Source organism: Rhamphochromis longiceps, linkage group LG20 (genome assembly GCF_057381845.1).
Source record: "Rhamphochromis longiceps isolate RC_006_pf linkage group LG20, R_longiceps_female_GT1.1, whole genome shotgun sequence".
In the NCBI taxonomy this organism is placed as follows: Eukaryota; Metazoa; Chordata; class Actinopteri; order Cichliformes; family Cichlidae; genus Rhamphochromis; species Rhamphochromis longiceps.
Window position 1 is genome coordinate 32,162,802 of NC_140576.1, and position 18,545 is coordinate 32,181,346.

Here is an 18,545-nt window from a genome sequence, read left to right on the forward strand (position 1 = left end):
CCAGCACCAGAGAGAAGCTGTAATTATTCAGTGTGCAGCAGGATAGCTTCTATATTTAGTTGTTTAGATACAGTACCCAACAACTTGATTAGGCACCCAGTGTGAGGTTAATGCCACAGCTGCCCTAAGTTGCTCTATAACACGAGTAAACACTTTCCTAAGGAGTTCTTTATGTTTAAAACAAGACCCGAGTTCAGTGAAGTCGATAATTTTGAGTTTCAAACAGGTTTTTGACAGATTACTAAAATATTTGTTTGTTTGTCTAGCTGCATTATGTAACCATTTGCTATGTGTTTTATGAACATATAAAGGTCAGCTCTTCTTTGTGAAGAAAAATTGAGCACTTTGTTGATTTTTATATTCTAAGCAACTTTTGGACATTTTGGACTTTGAACACAAGAGACTGATAGAAGCATGATACAGACAATCAGCATCTTCACTGTCACTGTGGATGGGTTAACCTTTTATTCCATACTAGTAGTAGTAGCAAGTATCACTTGTCAGTTTATAGACCCAGTGCACTGGTAAAATTGTTCTTAAAGCTGCACTAATTGAAACTGTCATATTTACAATGAAGCTTAAATAAAATATAAGAGGTTTTGCTTGTAGTAACAGGCATAATAGGAAAATTGATTCATGTGAAAACAACAACATTGGTGATTTTTCAATAGTACTATTCACTTTGAATGATTAACACAGTTACTAATTATACTGCTATAGTACCAACAAAAAATAAAAAGGATATCATAACAACAAGTCTTTCTTTTATTATTCCCTATCAGAAAAAAGAGTGACAATCAATTAATTATAGGTGCAATATTGACATATTTCCAGGAACATTTTAGAAATTCCTAACGTTAATATTTATTCATTTCAGGCCCATCTGAAAATTATGTTCATTTAACTGTTTTTGAAAAAAATCGCTCATGGTGTGTTGTCAATAACCCAGTTAATCCACTGAATATAGCTCCTGACTCTGGTGTAGACACCAGGGTAGTACTGATTTGCACAGCCAATACCCCAGGAGACAATGCCCTCAAAGTAGCCATTGCAGACAAGGGGGCCCCCGGAGTCGCCCTGTGGAGTACCACAACAAATCAGGATTGTTTTTTGATAATAGAGCATTTCACATTCACCCTTAAATGGAAAATGTTAAATATTATTAAAATGACACTGAAATTATATGTAAATCATCACTGGTTAAAATATATTTTATAGCATATATAACAGGTGTCATTTTGCCTATAAATTTAAGAGGAAATATTCATTTAAAAATAGTATTACTCTACAAAATGCAGTTGCTAAGTAGTAATTAAGCATACCACAAACACAAAATAAATCATGTTTTCCATGAATGTATACCTGGCAAGAGTCCTTTCCCCCGTATGGAGATCCAGCACAAAGCATACCTGGTTTGATCCTGCCCCAGTAATACCAAGTGCAGTAAGGTATTTCTCTTACATCCACAGCACGTAGCACAGGGGAGAGGGTGTAACTGTAAACCTGTGTCACTCCCCAGCCACTCACTATGCAGGTGCCACTAAAGGGAGGGGTACCTTCATCAGGTATCAGAACTGGCTGAACATAAGCATTCAGCTGTGCTGGTCTGCTAAGCTGTAACACAAACCAAAGTTAGGGTGGTACCATTGTGAGATCACATTTTTTGTAGCTAAGTACAAGTCCTACTTACCTTAATAAGCATGATGTCATTCTCATATGTCCTGAAATTATAATTGTGTACATATATCTTTGAGACATTGAAGATCTGTTCAAATCCCTCTGTTTTGATCAGGCTGTGCTCACATAGCACAACCCTCATAAAATTACTCCTGTTAAACAGAAAGAGACAAAACGAAATGAGAATTTCACATATGTTCTTTCAAAACAGACCTTTTTCCATCAATAATTATTAAACATTTTCATTAATGTTTATTAGTAAAGCTGCAATCTTGCTGTATGGTGTCAGTACTTACGGTCTCCAGCAGTGGGCAGCAGATACCACCCACTCTGGGTGAACTAGCGTGGCTCCACAATAGTGATCCCCGACCTCAGTCTGAAGGGATGCCTGGTATTTGATAGAGTATGGTTCGACCTCTTGACCCCCGATGATCCTTCCTGTATTCTCTTTCTCTGTGATGAAAGACAGAGCGAATCAGACAATTTGTCTCTATATTTTACGTTCTTTTGGTTTACAACAAAAAAAGATAGATTGTCAGGGTAATGTGCCTTAACAAAAAAAAAAAAAAAAAAAGCAGAATATTCTAGTAAGTTTCTTAACTTAAAGAAGTCTAGTTGTTTTCGTTCCAAGCTCCTTATAATATTCCAGTTCTGTATTCATTTCTACAGTATTGTCTGGCTTCATAAACTGAGTCAGACAGCAGTATTACAGCCACGTCACAGAAAATTTCTCCTGATTGACTAACATGTCTGTTTTTGTCAGCTGTTTTAAAGTCTTTGTGTATTAGTCTTTAGATCTAAACATTGAGACTAGAATTTCATATCCTTTGCTAAGTGTCTTGGAATGAAAAATTCAAAGATATAACTCACGTGAATTTACTGAAAAAGACAAAAGAAGCAGCACAGTAGTGATTGCCACAGCAGCCATATTGTAATTGATACCTGTAACACAGAACAACGACAGCTAGCAGCTTCTATATACATAAATTACTGTCATTTTAATTGCTCGTGCTAATGAACTATAAATTATTTGCTTAGTTTTGCTTAATTTGGTTATTTTGCTTTGTTTAAAAACTGTATCGCAACAATTACAGGATCAACAATATCTTCAAAAGCACTAAATGACCATTTAATTCAATTCTTTTGAACAATGAGCTTTTATTTTTAAAATATAGTGAGACTGTGAATTATTTTTAGACAGTTGAACATTAATTACAATTTCACTAAAAAGGGTTAAAATAAAAATTTGCTTACCTGAAAGTCTAGACACAGGAAGCTTCAGAGTATCTCCAAATGATGAGACCAATGCTCTCCTCTTTCTTTTTATAGTGTAACTATATCCTTGTCAAGATCTTTTGTTTAAATTATCTTTTCGTCTTGTTGTGTTCTGTAACCATCTCACGCTCCTACAATGAAACTGACCTACAACCTGACAAAGCTAGGGTGTTCTCTTGTATTATGCCCATTTCTAAGCTCAAGTTTTATACTTGCAGTTTTTAGGTTGGCAACGCCTCTACAGGATCAACAATATCTTCAACAGTTATTTCTCTATTAAATGTTGATAATGTTTTTAATGAGATGAAATTAGATTGCAATAGTTTCCACGATTATGTAGGATATAAAATAATAAAGTTAGAAAAGTCACACTGGCAAGATTAACTTCATTTCAAAACTAAAAAAACACAAAAGACAGAAGCACTTCCGGTTTCTATGATTCATTTTATGAAAATCTAAAAAAAATCAGAATCTTATTTAAACATCTAAAAATTTCAAATGTATTAGTTGAGATTTAAATGAAATAACTGGCCATCACAGACAATGATAAACAGTTTACTGGCTAAGAGTACATTGCTAAACTCTGGCTTTATGGTGTTTGTATTATTGCAGACTAATAGAGATAAAATACAAACAATGGTTGGTATTATTTTCCATGAAGTCTTCGACTTCCTCCCATAGTCGAAAGACACTTAGACTAAGATATCCATAGGTGTGAATGTGAATGGGAATGGCTGTCTGTCTCTCTGTGTTAGCCCTCTGAATGGCTGGTGATGTCCAGGATGTACCCTGCCTCTTGCCTTACGGTAGCTGGGATAGGCTCCAAACTCCTATCAAACTCCCTCCCCAAGCCTAAGGATAAGCGAAAAAAGAATGGATGAACAGAATATTAATTATAACCACATGGAGACTTTGTCGTGTTCAAATTTTTCAGAAGGAATTCAGGAGAAATATCTGTCCTTTAGAAAGATTTAATTTACTTCAGCAGTTGAAATTACAAGTTTACTTCGCTGGAATGCAATGTGATAATCTGCCTCACACCAAGATGATCATGGCTAGACAGACACACAACACACTCCCTGCGTAGTCTTGATTATCTATATTATCCATTATTCTTCAACCGATTCTAAGGCCCAGTTAAGGACATCTTCTTCAGACTTCTTGACCCAGAGAATATTCAAACCATCATCATGTGTGTGTAAGCATGCTGCAAAAAACCCTCTGCACTCAACGTCACTAACAATATTTCAGCCCAGTTATAGCGTTGGATGAAACTTTTGACCCTCAAAACATAGAGTGTACATTGTGTTCTTTTCATTGCAATGGGGCTTAGACTATACTCAGGCTCTCTGTTGTACCTCACCTTCAGGTTCTGTTACACACAACTTTAATATGTCAGTGATTTATGTCTTTAACTGGAGTACTGCATGTTATAATAATAATGTGGTTGAACAACAACCTTTCATAGCACTCTCACTTTGTGAGACTGTTTATTATCTTCAATACATGCATTGTTACCTCTTTACTCCTATAGACGCCACCTAAACAGCTAAATAGCTACTGGTACCCCAAAAGAAACCTAAGTCCTTGAACTTTTTTGTGCATAAACACAGCAAATAGTTTAGTAGTCAAGGCTCTGATTAAAAGGACTATATTTCGTGTGAAAGTCTTATTCATTATTTCATTTTCTTGGATTAATACTAATAAAATAAACAAAGCCATGCCTAAAGAACACAAAATGTGTAACTGTCCAAACACTGTAGTTCACCTCACTGCACCACTTTACTTAAGACTCAAGTTCAGTGCAATCTAGATTTCGAAACTAGTTTCTAGGAGCTTAACCTTTGTGCAAAATTCAAAATGTATTGATGAATAGCTGAGGCCACCTAGTCCTGGCTTCTTGCCTTTTAAGATCTATAATAAATGCCAATGTAGCTGATTTTTGGATGTCTCTTTGGATCTGTAAATTGCAGTAAAATATGATTTCTTTCCTTGTTCTGTGCAATATTTTTGGTCTTTGGTCTTTGCACAATATTTTGGTCTCAATTGAATTACCATCCCCACCCTAAATGACCATAGCCCCTCCACCCTGATTTATTTATTTATATTATATAACTGCCCTTGTATACAGCCCCACAATGTTTCAATGTTTCTACACGTACAGTGTACAGTATATAGTTTACTCACATATATGTATACATATATTGTTTTTCTTTACTTTTGCACCTTTGTGGTCCAGCTACCCAATTTCGCTGTGCAAGAAATTGCACAATGACAATAAAAGCTCTAAAGTCTAAAGTCTATGTAGAGCAATTAAAAAGTTAATATTGTGTTTGTATTTGTATTTTTTATTCATTGCAGGTTAAATATGTTAATATATGTGTGTGGTTTAAAGTAGATGTTCACTAGTAGAATTTACAGCTATTGAGCTAAACACATTTCTAAGTAAAGATAGATTACATAAGGTTGAATCAAGATGCCAGTACTAGGGATGGGTACCGGTATCCGGTGCCATGATGGCACCGGTTCTGACATAAACGGTAGTAACCAGACCGAAAAGCAGCGCACATTTCGGTGCTTTATTTCGGTGCTTTTTTTTCCTGAGATGTCATACACTTTGAATTCTAGCCAATCATTTTACGTTTCCGAGGATAGTAGGCGGGTCCAGGTACGTACGTTCTTTTAGAGCACAGCTACAGATTAAAAATGCCCAAGGCGAAGCGGTCAAAAGTCTGGCTGTACTTCACAGCAAAAGATGCAAACTCAGCAGCCTACAACAAGTGCTTTAAGCTGATACTGTGCAAAGGAGGTAACACCTCAAATCCGATGAAACACCTGGCGACGCATAGCGTTTTTTTTAAAAGCCGAAAAAAACACTGTATTTGATAGCTTGCTGCGAGACCTCACACCGAGCACATCTACTGCAGGTGGGTTGCCTGTTATCGGACCCGGAGTTAGCAACATCCCCCAAAAACCCGAAGAGTAGAGTCCTGGCCCCTTGCCCTGCCAGTGTAGCAGAAAAGATGACGGATGATGATGGCAGCAGCAGCCGTTCTTCTCTGCGTGAGTAGCTTAATGTTGTCCGTGTGTAATTTACGTTGAGTAGGCTAACCATGTTACTACATTAATGCATGTAAGGTGAACTAGCAAACACCGTTGTAGTTACATGCAGCTGTCTTCTTGTTTGATGGCAGATGCTCCCTTCACCCTGGCCAAAAAGGCTAAAATGACCAAAGAAAAAGTGGAAAACAGTTAAACATGAGAGGTTTTTGGACAAAGTTTGTGTTTTTTCCATTGTTTAAGCACTGCTTCCAGCCAAGAGTGATACCATATATGCCCCATAGCTGCAGAAAAGGTTAACATTGTTATCTTTTTACAAAAAAACAGCTGAACATGAGAGGTTTTTGGACCAATTTTGTGTTCTCCATTCTTTAAGCACCGGTTTGAGCACCGTTTAAGCACCGGCACCGTTTCAAAAGTACCGGTTTGGCACCGGTATCGGATAAAACCTAAACGATACCCATCCCTACCCAGTACTGAGTTACTGGTACCAAGAAATGATGATGCTGATACTGACACTGATAAGGCTTCAGTGCCAACCTGTCTGACTACTGAACAACAATATATGTCAGTGAAATTATACACCTCAGTTATCAGTGAAACATGTCAGCAATTATAAGAAAGTCACGTTCAAACCCTTTATTTGTTCATAACTGCTGACATATGGAAACAAAAACATATATCAAGTTTAAATAATACAATAAAATAGATGTAATATAATAAACACTGTTGATATAAAAAGGATTTACATCAGATTATAAAATCTATGAGCAGTGTATTAAAACATGTAGTGGTCTGCTATTCTCTATAAAGGGTTTATAAGTTATTTATGAACAGTGGTAACACAATGACACAGCTCTAATCATAATTACATCAATAAACCTTTGTAAAGTGTTACATGACAGTTAACTAAAAACAAATAGCACATGCTAACAAAGCATTAGCGAGCATGAAACATTTAAATAACTTTTAAATGTCTCATAGATATAGTTACATTTATTGTTAATTTATTTTTTGTCCTTGGACTTGAGATTGATTTGCATAACTAACAGGTGAAGATAACTCCTATTTATTTTATATTTGGCCTTGATGAAGAACCTTCATTCACTTCCTACCCTTTAAGTCAACCTTCTTCTGATTTGCTGCCCCTTGCAAACAAAACAGCAGACTTAAATCTGCCAGAGCTGTATGTCTGACATGACCATAATAAGGATATCCTCTCTCTCATGACATCATAAAGAGACAGAAAAATAAAATAATTGATTGAAAATGGCTCTTTAGAGCTGTCTGAAAGTTGAGGTTTTAATTCATGAGGATTACTTGCATTTCATCGCTTCTCATTATTTGAAATGTTGGCCATGTTTAACATGAGCATCCACCACTGTAACAGAAAATAAGGAAAAGTATAACAGCTCCAGTCTAATGTAAATAAGGAAAGTCTTTAATTCAAGTCAGCTGACATATTTTATAGTAAGTGAATAGATTTAAAATAGGAGGAAATTTGTTTATTAGAGTCTTGTGGTAAGTAACATTTTAGTTCAATGTCAGTCAGATGATTGTAAGAGCTGGAAGTGGCAACCATGAACATGGCAGCAGCATGTGAACTGAGGAGTGGGTCATGCAGAAAAAAAGCACCTTTGTCAGCACTCAAGGGAGGACAGATGTACCAAGAGCACGGCTTTAGCTATCAGCAGCAATGAGGGCAACAGAGAGGGCTATTAGCCAGCTAAGGTCAGGAACTCCACAGAGGGATGGTGACTGTGATGAGACAAGGCTTAGCTGTGCTCCATTTTTAATGACACCCAGCCTGAGGATAGATGTTGAGCAGCAGTGCTTATTTGACCTGGTCTGACACGAAAGCTTATGCTGCTCAACTTCGGTCAAAAGCCTCATTAATCCTTTCAGGAGATATCAGTGCAGGGAGACTCTCATGAATGGTAAAGACGCATACTGAATCTTTCCTCATTTAATATGACAGAAGCCAATCTGAGCCACATTAGGAGCTTCAATCATGTGGACTTATGGGATGCTATATTGGACAGGGCTAAATCATCAGAGTAGCTGTTAAATAATACATGACTAAAACTGAACAGGCTCATAGCAGCTGATCAAGCTGTTCTTAAAATGTCAACAATAAACTGGGTGAGTTTCTGTGGGTCATGGAAGAGGTGAGTCAAGCAACTGTGCCATGGAGCTTCAATTATAAATCGGTCTAGGACAAAGTGGTGACCATGGAAACGGAAACAGAAACTATAAGAAACCTGAGAGTGCAGGTGAGATGCCTTCCCCCTAAGATCAGACAAGTAGCACACAGGTTAAGCCTCTCGCTGCAAGTAGACTGTGCTGCCCTTTGTCTCACTATGGACCAGCCATATTTATTGTTTTGTATACTGTTGGAAGTCCTGGCTGTAAACTGTGAGTAAGCTTCTTTTTCTCCAATTTAAAGTTCACAAAAATATGATCATAACGAACAAAGTGAAAGTTGTGATGTTGTGATGGGCTAACATTCTGAAAACAAAAGTAGACTGGGTGTCTTCTAGGATGTGCTGCAAATGCATGAGATATAGCATTAGGGTATGCCTTCTAATAATTTTTAAAACATCCCTTTTAGCTGTGCACTTGCAGTTCTGATGATCTGTGAAGAGAAAAATTGTGACTCAGAGCCATTTCCATCTGGGTAGCAGGGAGAGGAAGAAATAAATGTGCACATTAATTTGAGTTAATCTTAAAAGATGATCATATTTCACAGTAAAAAAGACACATGACTGCTTTCTTGTTAAAATAACTGTTCTTATTTACAGGTAATCATTTCATTTAAAACTCTTTTCTTCTTTTTAATGAAATTTAAATGGTTCTTATTACATGATAAATACTTTCATCTTGTAGCATGTAAACTGTTACAGCCAAAACATCTTCCTGAGACACAGGGCTTTTGAAAAGGAATTGAACTTGAAACCTCAGTAACAATAGATTCAGTCTAACAACACAAATAACAATAAATAATTGTGGCCAACACCTGCCTTTGTGCCTGGAAATTATGTCACAAAGACACCAAAAAAGGAGATTCTGATAAAGATCTTGAGCAGGTCTGTGATTTGAGAAGAAGCAGCATAAAATATCATTTGGATAATGGTTTAAGACTTACCCAAACCTGAGCTTTAAAAAAAGAAAAAACTGTAGTTTATCACTGTTTAATCTTATCTTCTTAATCTTTTCAATTTTCTTCTATTTCTAGTTACAGTTTAGGAGACAAAACACTCAAAGAAACCCAATCTTAAAATGTTTACTTCCATGATCTTGCATAATGCTTTCTGATACACCCACATGTGTGTTAACCTCACACGCAGTCACTGCTGGGTGTAGTGTAGCCTATAGAGTTACCATTTTGTTGTTAAGATCCACCCCAGCTACTAATTATAGCCTGTGGTTAGATGAAAGCATTTCCATGCCTAAAGGTTCTCTCGGTTACTGTGATCTACAATTTTGGTTTCATTGTTTAATTTTCAAATATTTGCGATATAGATGCTTTGTGAGCCTTAAGGAACATTTTAGAAAATGTGGGGTCGTAGCTCAACATTGTAAAATTGCTAAAGTCATTATAATTCAAATATTTTAGGTATTCACATTTTTCTCTTTCTATTATCTATTAGGCAAAATTATATTTTCGAGTGAAAAAGGTTGCATCAAAGCTTTCCCTGATAGTTCCCTGGGTAGTTCAGACACTAACTTGGTACCAAAGTGTCACTTCTTATAAGACTATAGAATTATCTAATCTTTTGGTAAAATATAACATATCTCCACACCACACTGACAATTTGGAGACTCATTTATGAACCACTTGAGATCAATTTTGAATGTAATTAAACAGAAAAACACAAGAAAGCACTAATTATTAAACGCTTTCAAAGAAATGATCCTATGTCTACGAATAGTCTAGACTTGTTCTGTCATGAACCTTTGGGTTCACACCAAGGCTTTAGTTGGCCTTGCTTGTAAACCCATCCTTCCATTCTCTTGCACTTATCCAATTCAGGGTCTGGAGCCCATCCCGGATGCCATAAGGCAAGAGGAAGGCTAGGACAGGTCGCCAGCCTGTTGCAGGGCTAACAGAGATAGACAACCATTCACTCTCGCACTCACACCTACGGGCAATTTGGAATCACGAGTTAACCTAACCCCACTAACTCCATGTCTTTGGAGTATGTGGAGACAATGCAGATACAAGAAAAACATAGGAAGGCCCTGGACAGATGGTGCATTTCAAACCTGGGGCTTTCTTGCTGTGAGGAAACAATGCTAACAACTGCACCACTACACTGCTCCTAACTATTCAAATGACAATTTTGAAGGCCGAAGTAGCTTTTAAACCCATCAAACACTAATAATAACATGATGCTGCAATAATATGATGTGGAACAGATAGTTTTAAACATTTTAAAAATATCTGTACTCTTACTGCTTCCATAGGGATTAAGACAATAAATCAGAAGTGATCCGACAGCGCACTGTACAGACTGCAAAAACCCATGATGGTGTGCTGATGGATTTTTCTGTTTTGTTTTGTAGCTACAGGGCTTGGGTACCTTGCAGTCACTGAGTCAACCATGAACTCCACTGTATACTAAAGTATTCTAGCATTAAATATGAGGCCATCTGTCCAACAGCTAACGCTTGAGTGAAACTGGGTTATGCAACAGGGCAATGATCTTGAGCACAGCAGCAAGTCTCCAAAAGAATAACTGGAAAACAAAAATCAAGGTGTAGCAATGGCCCAGTCAACGTGCAGACCTTAACCTAAATGAGACAGCTGTGCAAAAGTGATTGCCACACAGTTCAGTGAACTAAAGCTATGTTGTAAAAAAGTGGAGGAAATTTTCTCCACAGTGATGAGATAATGATAAGGTGATGCAGAAAACAATGGCTGTTCACTAATCTCAGACATATTTAATACATTGCCCCATTAACACAACCAGCAAGCTTGACCAAGAATACAAACACTTAATTTTAAGTTACAATCCATGATAGAAAATTTGCTCTAAATTCTGTAAGTGCTGAAATCTGTCTCTGTGTGTGCGCTGTACAGTGCTTCTGTGAGTTCTTTTCATCTTATTTGTCCTCACATTATTCAAAACTTCAAGGTCCAAGGGAAAAGATGTGATTGCAGTGTCCTCAGCAGCATTTAAAGCCACAAATACACGAAGTGAAAAAATATAAAACTGAGCAGCTCAGTCAGGGGCAGAAGCATTGTAAACACCAAAGAGTGTTCCCAAACAAGCACAGCTTCCAATTAGAATTAGTTTTACTCCAGTATCAGCTATACTCAGCTTATCCTTGAGTGTGGTCGTGGGCAGCATTTTGGAGACGTCCAAACTGATGGTGTTCTCCTTTTCCTTTAGGCAGACTGAGATAGATTGTGGGCTAGTTCAGGCCTTCTATTTGTGTTTCGCCCAGGTGTCCTTTGGAGGGTTGATTCTGTTTATGAGCTAATCAGATCCGGTCCAAATTGAGTTAACGTGTTACCTTCAAACTCATTTAAACACCAAACAGGCAGTCAGATCCAGAGGTGGGACCAAGTCATTGTTTTGCAAGTCTCAAGTAAGTCTCAAGTCTTTATCCTCAAGTCTCAAGTCAAGTCTCAAGTAATGTCAGGCAAGTCAGAGTCGAGTCTCAAGTCACTGGTGTAAAAGTCCGAGTCAAGTCACAAGTCTGAAACTTTGAATTTCAAGTCCTTTCGAGTCTTTAAAAAAAACAAACGAAAAAATAATGTTGCAGTTATATGCTAAATGTAAATATTAGACCATGTAATTTTAAAATCTGTGTTTTTCTCAACACATACAAAATAGTGAACTTAGAAAATATACACAAATTGTGAAATTGCACCTCTTTAAAATGCAGCTCAATTAAACTTAGCTCCAAGAATAATTTTCACCGACAGTTCTGAGATACGCTGCATGTTATTCTTGGATGCGGTTGTAGGACCAGCTTTAAAATCGCATGACAAAAATATCATACACATAAAAAAAAAAACTGTATCACCAACGTAGCCTGGAAAACATTTGCTAGTTAGATGAAGTCAGCTATCTCATCTTAGCATATTTATATGCATATTTATAATTATACGGTTCTTGGAGTGAGTGCATACACTCATGAAGTTTAGTAACTTCCGGTCACTGCAACAAGCCCAGGTACAGTTTACCGACGGATGGGTGCAGGACCTTGAAATGCACCGTGTAGAACGAAAGACCATTGTACGTATCATAAGTTTACCAGTCTCACAAATCGTCTTCATAAATACACATTCGTTAACCGTTTATTAATATAACCTTTGAGCTCAACGGTAATTAATTAGTAGTGGAAATAATTTCTGGTAGCATCACAGAAATGTAGCAGTGACAATAATATTGTATGCTGTAATCGTACTGGACAATTAGTGATACAAAAAACCTGTTTTATCCTGTGAATAAAAGTATGTGTTTTTGTCAATGTACCATAATAACAGAAGCGAAACGCAATATTGTGTCAGGACAATTTACTATTTATGCACAATAAATAAAGGAGCATAGCGCGACAATTTCTGTTCAGCGCCAGACTTGCTTGTAACCTATATCACCAATTATGTTAAGAAAAATGACGCATTAACTACAACAGCAGACTGACCTTTGTGTAAATGCTTGGAGCAGATTAACCTGTGAGCTGGAGTGTTCTAGGACGTTATATTTGATCTTTTAATGGCTCCAATCCAGTTGCCTCTTTGTTACTTCAGAAACATGGTTTGAACAATTTCTCTTCAACGACGTAATCCGATAACAACCGATCTCTTTACCCGTCGGCTTCCCGTGGCTGTCATGCGACCGGATATTGCAGTTAATAATACAACAGCTTCTTGACATTTTTGTGTTTCTTTTTATCGCTGTGTGACTGATTTTAATTGAAAGCCTGCGTGCGCTAGTACCGCTTGCCACGAGTTCCCAGAATCCTTTGCGGTTCTACCCGTGAATGACGTCACATTTTCAATCTCCATATAATATGCATGTTAAATTTTATATTTGGGGTAAAATATCAAGTCTTTTCAAGTAAACCGGTTCAAGTCCAATTCAAGTCCCAAGTCATTGGTGTAAAAGTCCAAGTCAAGTCACAAGTCTTAGAACATTTTTTCAAGTCAAGTCTAAAGTCATAAAATTAATGACTCGAGTCTGACTCGAGTCCAAGTCATGTGACTCGAGTCCACACCTCTGGTCAGATCTATCCTCACTTAAGCCAGTGTGAAGTACTTCGGAGATGAGATTGCTTTTCATTGATCTGCTGAGCCACAAAGCAACTGTGCGGTGAAATCCTCTGTGGTTTTCTTTATGACCTGAATAGTTTGCACTGATCTTGTAAAGGTACTAAAAAAGAGCAACTGAGTTAGCTCAGTGTGGTTTACACCAACACCTTATGGACTGTTCTGTGTGTTTCTTTCTCTAAATCTAATCCGAGCTGAAATTTGTCATTGCTTGTGTGTTGCAGGTCAGAATGTTGGAGAGGAACGAATAGTGGGAGGATATGCACCGGTTCCACATTCCATCAAGTATATTGTGTCGATACAGACATTGGAACGAAAGCACTTCTGTGGGGGTTTCTTGATTAATAAGCACTGGGTAGTCACAGCAGCACACTGTAACATCGGGTGAGCTAATTTTCTCCTGTCGATTTACCCCTATGGATTAAAAAAGTTCTATAACTTAAGGCAAAGTTGACTTGATTGAGTTTTAAAATCAGTCACACATCACACAAAACCCCATGTCTTTGTGTTCAGATTTAACTTTTTGTAAGGAAGAAAAGGCCTCTTGATATAGGATAGCCTCAATTTGACTTCTCAATCCTGTAATTTCAACTCATATCATACAGTCAGATCTGTGGCTTATCCTGACTGAAAGAAAGCTAATGGCAACGATAAAAGCGCACCATAACAATGGAGCTTTGTTGTACTGAAATCTGACACAGATCATGACGACCGATCAGAATACTTTATTTAGATTGCAAACAATTTGAAGATAAGGAAGCAATATTTGTAGACAATGTTCTGTGCCCATTCCATATTCTAAGGTTTTAGCAGCAAATCAGCAAACTGATAAATTACAGTTTCCAAATGTCAGTATCGCCTATTTCCCTATCAACAAACAGTTGCAACTGATGTCAAAAAGCTTTATTGCATTAATAGCAGTTAATTATTAATATATCAGCAGAAAGGCAGCTCTGTCTCCCAGACTTCCAATTTAATGTTAGCAACCAGATTTTAATGAAATGTAAATGTCTTCATTAATGACAAATTTTAAAAAATCTTTTTGGGGTTTTTTGTATGTATGTATGGATGGATGGATGGATGGATGGATGGATGGATGGACAATCAAACTGCATAACTTGGAAATTGCTGTTTTACATGACAAGTATAACCATCTCTTGTCTATAATTCTTAACAAGAACAAGGTAAAGAAGGACAGATACAACTCTGCGCTTTCTTGTCTTTTTACCAAACACAACCACAATGTTTTCCCAACTTCCAATCTGTTGTCAAGCATCCTCAGAAATTACATTTCTGCATTAACATGTATCTTGGCTTATGATTTCCTACAGCAGTGTGATAAAAAACTTCACAGATCAGTATGTTTTTTATAGATAGAAGGCACATATCACACAACAGAGGCAACTCAAAGTGTAAGAGACCATAAAAATACATTTGGCAGTTTCAAGCGAATGGGCAAAATAAATTAAAATTTTAAAAATTAAAAAAAAACACTGACGAAGCAAAGCTTTGAGGCAAGCGATTGATGTTTGCCTAAGAAAAAAAGGATAAAAAGAATCTAGAAAACAGATACTGAAATCCTAAAACCAGGCAAAAAATCTATAGAGTTTATGAATTTATGGACCTCAGCCACATAAAAACAATTACAAAGTCTGCCTATTGATGTCTTGAAATAAAGTAAAATACAAATAAAAATGTCTGTCTAAAGCAGATACAGAAAAACTCACTCGCACATTCATTACACTACTGTAACAGTGTCTTGGTAGCAACACAAAACAAAAAAGAAAATCAGACATTACAGCTCATTCAGAAAGGTGCAACGCTCCATTGGCTTCCAGGGTCACAAAAGATATATTTTAAATTACTTCTACTATTTAACAAATCACTAAATGGACTTAGAAATGAATCACATAAAAATTTGTATGGTCTGCTACCCTTTATGTAACCTAACATAAACATCACAGCCTCAAATCAAAATCAAATCAAATCACTTTTATTGTCACATCACATGTGCAGGTACATTGGTACAGCACATGTGAGTGAAATTCTTGTGTGCGAGCTTCACAAGCAACAGAGTTGTGCAAAATACAATAATGTAAACAAGCAAAATACAAGAATGGCTACATCTGAAACTAATAAATATATGTACAATATATAATAGTATATGCATTTCAGCCTCTCTGCACCAGTGCAACATAATGCATTACTTTAAACTTAACCAGAGAATTGCAAACTAACCAGTTTAGCCTGCACTAAACTGTGCCAAACGGCCTAGTCTTTTCATGCAACCTTGGAATAGTTGCTTTGTAACTTGTGGGATCCCAGGAGCTATGAAGCAACTACTCTGCCAATGTGAGCACAGGATACATTTGATTGGCATATAACAGTGTTCTGCCCCTCTGTGACCCCTATTCTCTTTGCAGTGGCAGGGGGAATAGGGGTCATAGAGAGTATTTAATGTATTTACTGCCCTGTCATATGCCAGTTTAGCTCGGGTTAGGACAACCCTAACCCCATCATTACCTTAAATGGTAAGCTAGCGAGTATGGTCAAACTCAAGTATTGAGTCATAGGACTTAAATATTTATCCAAGCTCACTGGTGGTTAGACGGCAAAGAAGCTACAGTAGGCAGGATGAGGAGCCCTAAGTCAGTGACTTTATGACAGTTTGACAAGAATGATGAAAATATGAACCTGCCCCAAAGATAATGTTTATTTAACAGAGTCGTTACACCCTCTGGTCCTCTTGGTTGAGCTGTGTAAATGATCCCCATGACATGGCCCAAGATTTTGCTTTCTAGGAAATTATTTTGAGACCGATTGGCTTCCTTGGATTTCACTTTGAAATACAACTTTAGGAGTTAATAAAATGCAATGATAAAACAAATGCAAATAACAACACCGTAAAAAAAAAGTACAAAAAACAAAACAGAGAGAAAATCTACAAAATATGTAATAAACTATTTTGTACTGCAATGGAAAAAAAATCACTTGTTGAGACCTGGATAAAGTTGGACGCAAGGACTGTTTAATATCATCAGGAAAATGATTCCAGTGTTACAGGCAACAAAACATGACTTTACCATGTTTATTTGTACCAGTTATCAACTACTCATTTATTTTCTCTTACCTCTGTTTTGGGTTTGTGAACCGTAGCCAAAAAACACAACTACACGTTGTTGTTTAACTGCTGATTGTGCAATTTGGCAAAAGGTGTTATATCACTATTTGCCACCATTTTTTAAAAAATGATTAAGTTTCAAGCTAAAGGGTGTCATTACTGTTTGTTTCCATATAATATACCATGTTGCAACAGGAAAAGCCTTTCTGTAAATAATAACCCTAATATAGGGTCACACTCCAGTTAAGTGTCCATGTTCCAGGGACTTGGATTGTGCATGCTAGTTTACTGGCATAGCTTACTAGGAAACACCCAAATGGATCAAAGCCAGCTTTAACACAAATACACCTGTGCACCTCCCCTTATTATGTTATTGTAAACCCCTAAGCATAAAACTCAATAGGTCTTTCCAACTCCAAGATCTGGATTTGTCACTGTAGTAAAACTACAACTGTTACTATTAAGAAGAACAGTTACTCTGTTGTTTTATTTAAGAGCAGCCAGCATGTAAAGTATCTTGACGCTGAAACTGGAGTAGGTGAAAAAGATTCGGCAGTCGCCCATTGTTATGCTTATATGTGTGGTTTTCTTGATGTGACATGCCAAAATGTCTTTTATACCTGTGATAAAAGGCAGTGTCATAGATCAGAGTTACAGACCTTAGGCTTCTGTTGCATTTATGACTTATTTACAGAAAAAAAGTTGAAAGAAATCAGCTTGCCTGTGTTGATATAACTGTAGAGGTTTTCAGAGTGCATGCAGAGAAAATGAGAAAAAAATAAACAGAAGAAAACGAAAAGCGCCATTACATGATTTATGGCATTCACCTCCTGCATTGTTCCCTCTCTCACCTGGAGACCTCTGGGAGCACTGTGAGAATCATGTTCTTTGATTTCTCCAGTGCCTTCAACATCATTCTTCCCACAGTCCTGAAGGACAAGTTGGACAACTCAGGAGCGGACCATCACTGGACTTCCTCACCGACCGACCACAGTATGTGAGAAATCAGTGCTGTGTGTCAGACAGGGTCGTCTGCAGTACGGGGGGGGCCCACAGGGAACGGTTCTGGCTCTGCTCCTCTTCACCATCAACACTGCAGACTTCTCTCACAACTCCACCCAGTGCTCCCTGCAGAAATTCTCTGACAACTCTGCAATAGTTGGCCTAATCACTGATGGGGACGACAAAGAGTACATTGAAGTCACCCAAGCGTTTGTGGACTGGTACCAGCAGAACTACATCCAGAACAACACTAGAAAAACCAAGGAGCTGGTGGTAGACTTCCGCAGGCACAAACATCCTCCACTGCAACCACTAAATATCCAAGGTTTGGACTTTGAGGCTGTGGATAGCTACAGGTACCTTGGTGTACAATAAACAATAAACTGGACTGGACTCACAATTCAAGTGCTCTCTACAGAAAAGGGCAGAGCAGGCTGTACCTGCTGCAGAGGCTCAGGTCTTTTGGAGGGAAGGGCCCACTCCTGAAGACCTATGACTCTGTGGTGGCCTCTGCCATCTTTTACAGTGTGGTCTGCTGGAGCGGCAGCATCTCTGCTGGGGACAGGAAGAGACTGAACGGGCTGATCTGGAGGACCAGCTCTGTTCTAGGATGCCCCCTGGACCCAGTGGAGGTGGTGAGTGACAGGAGAATGGTGGCTAAGCTGTCATCCCTGTTGGACAACATCTCCCACCCCATGGAGAAGTCTCTGACAGCACTGAGCAGCTCCTTCAGTGGCAGGCTGCAGCACCCACGATGTGGGACGGAGAGATTTCGCGGGTCTTTCCTTCCAACTGCTGTCAGACTCTACAAGCAGAAAGACTTTGCAGATGACCACACACGTGCAGACAGACACACACACATATATCCAATATGACATGGTAGCCTTCGCCTAGTCTCCCCAATGTGCAATAATACCAAGTGCAATTTTCTGATGTCACATAGTATTTTAATCTATTTTGTATAGTACTTTATTCTATTTGATCTTATTCTATTCTGTTGTTTTTCTTAATTTTTACTGCTATTAACTTTGTATTGTCCAGTTTCTGCCGTGATAAAAACAAATTTCCCATGTGTGGGACTAATAAAAGTTTATATTATCTTATCTTAAATCTTCTTTTACAGACATT

General features: G+C 37.7%; 2 protein-coding genes across 2 annotated transcripts in view; one reads left to right on the top strand and one right to left on the bottom strand.

Annotated features, from left to right (window-relative positions):
- Positions 1-482: 482 nt before the first annotated feature.
- LOC146645682 (trypsin-3) lies at positions 483-2,975 on the bottom strand. The gene is made up of 6 exons (XM_085392966.1): positions 2,932-2,975; positions 2,548-2,619; positions 1,974-2,130; positions 1,691-1,829; positions 1,363-1,614; positions 483-1,077 (listed from the first exon to the last, which is right to left on the bottom strand). Exons 2-6 carry the CDS (start codon positions 2,603-2,605, stop codon positions 925-927), a joined length of 759 nt encoding a protein of 252 aa, XP_085249092.1. The 5' UTR covers positions 2,606-2,619; positions 2,932-2,975; the 3' UTR covers positions 483-924.
- Positions 2,976-8,308: 5,333 nt separating this feature from the next.
- LOC146645683 (trypsin) overlaps positions 8,309-18,545 on the top strand; it is a 13,473-nt gene continuing 3,236 nt past the window's right edge. Inside the window, exons 1-2 of the mRNA XM_085393420.1 lie at positions 8,309-8,427; positions 13,519-13,678. Coding sequence (XP_085249546.1) covers positions 8,373-8,427; positions 13,519-13,678 — 215 coding nt within the window. The 5' untranslated portion in view covers positions 8,309-8,372. The remainder of the gene's footprint in view (positions 8,428-13,518; positions 13,679-18,545) is intronic.

What these genes read in the sequence shown, in the direction of transcription:
- LOC146645682 (XM_085392966.1), bottom strand. Translation starts at nt 2,605, where the DNA reads ATGGCTGCTGTGGCAATCACTACTGTGCTGCTTCTTTTGTCTTTTTCA. An exon ending in GTCTTTTTCAGTAAATTCAC is followed by an intron (nt 2,131 to 2,547) that starts GTGAGTTATATC and finishes CTTTCATCACAG; the next exon opens with AGAAAGAGAATACAGGAAGG. An exon ending in GCTGCCCACTGCTGGAGACC is followed by an intron (nt 1,830 to 1,973) that starts GTAAGTACTGAC and finishes TCTGTTTAACAG; the next exon opens with GAGTAATTTTATGAGGGTTG.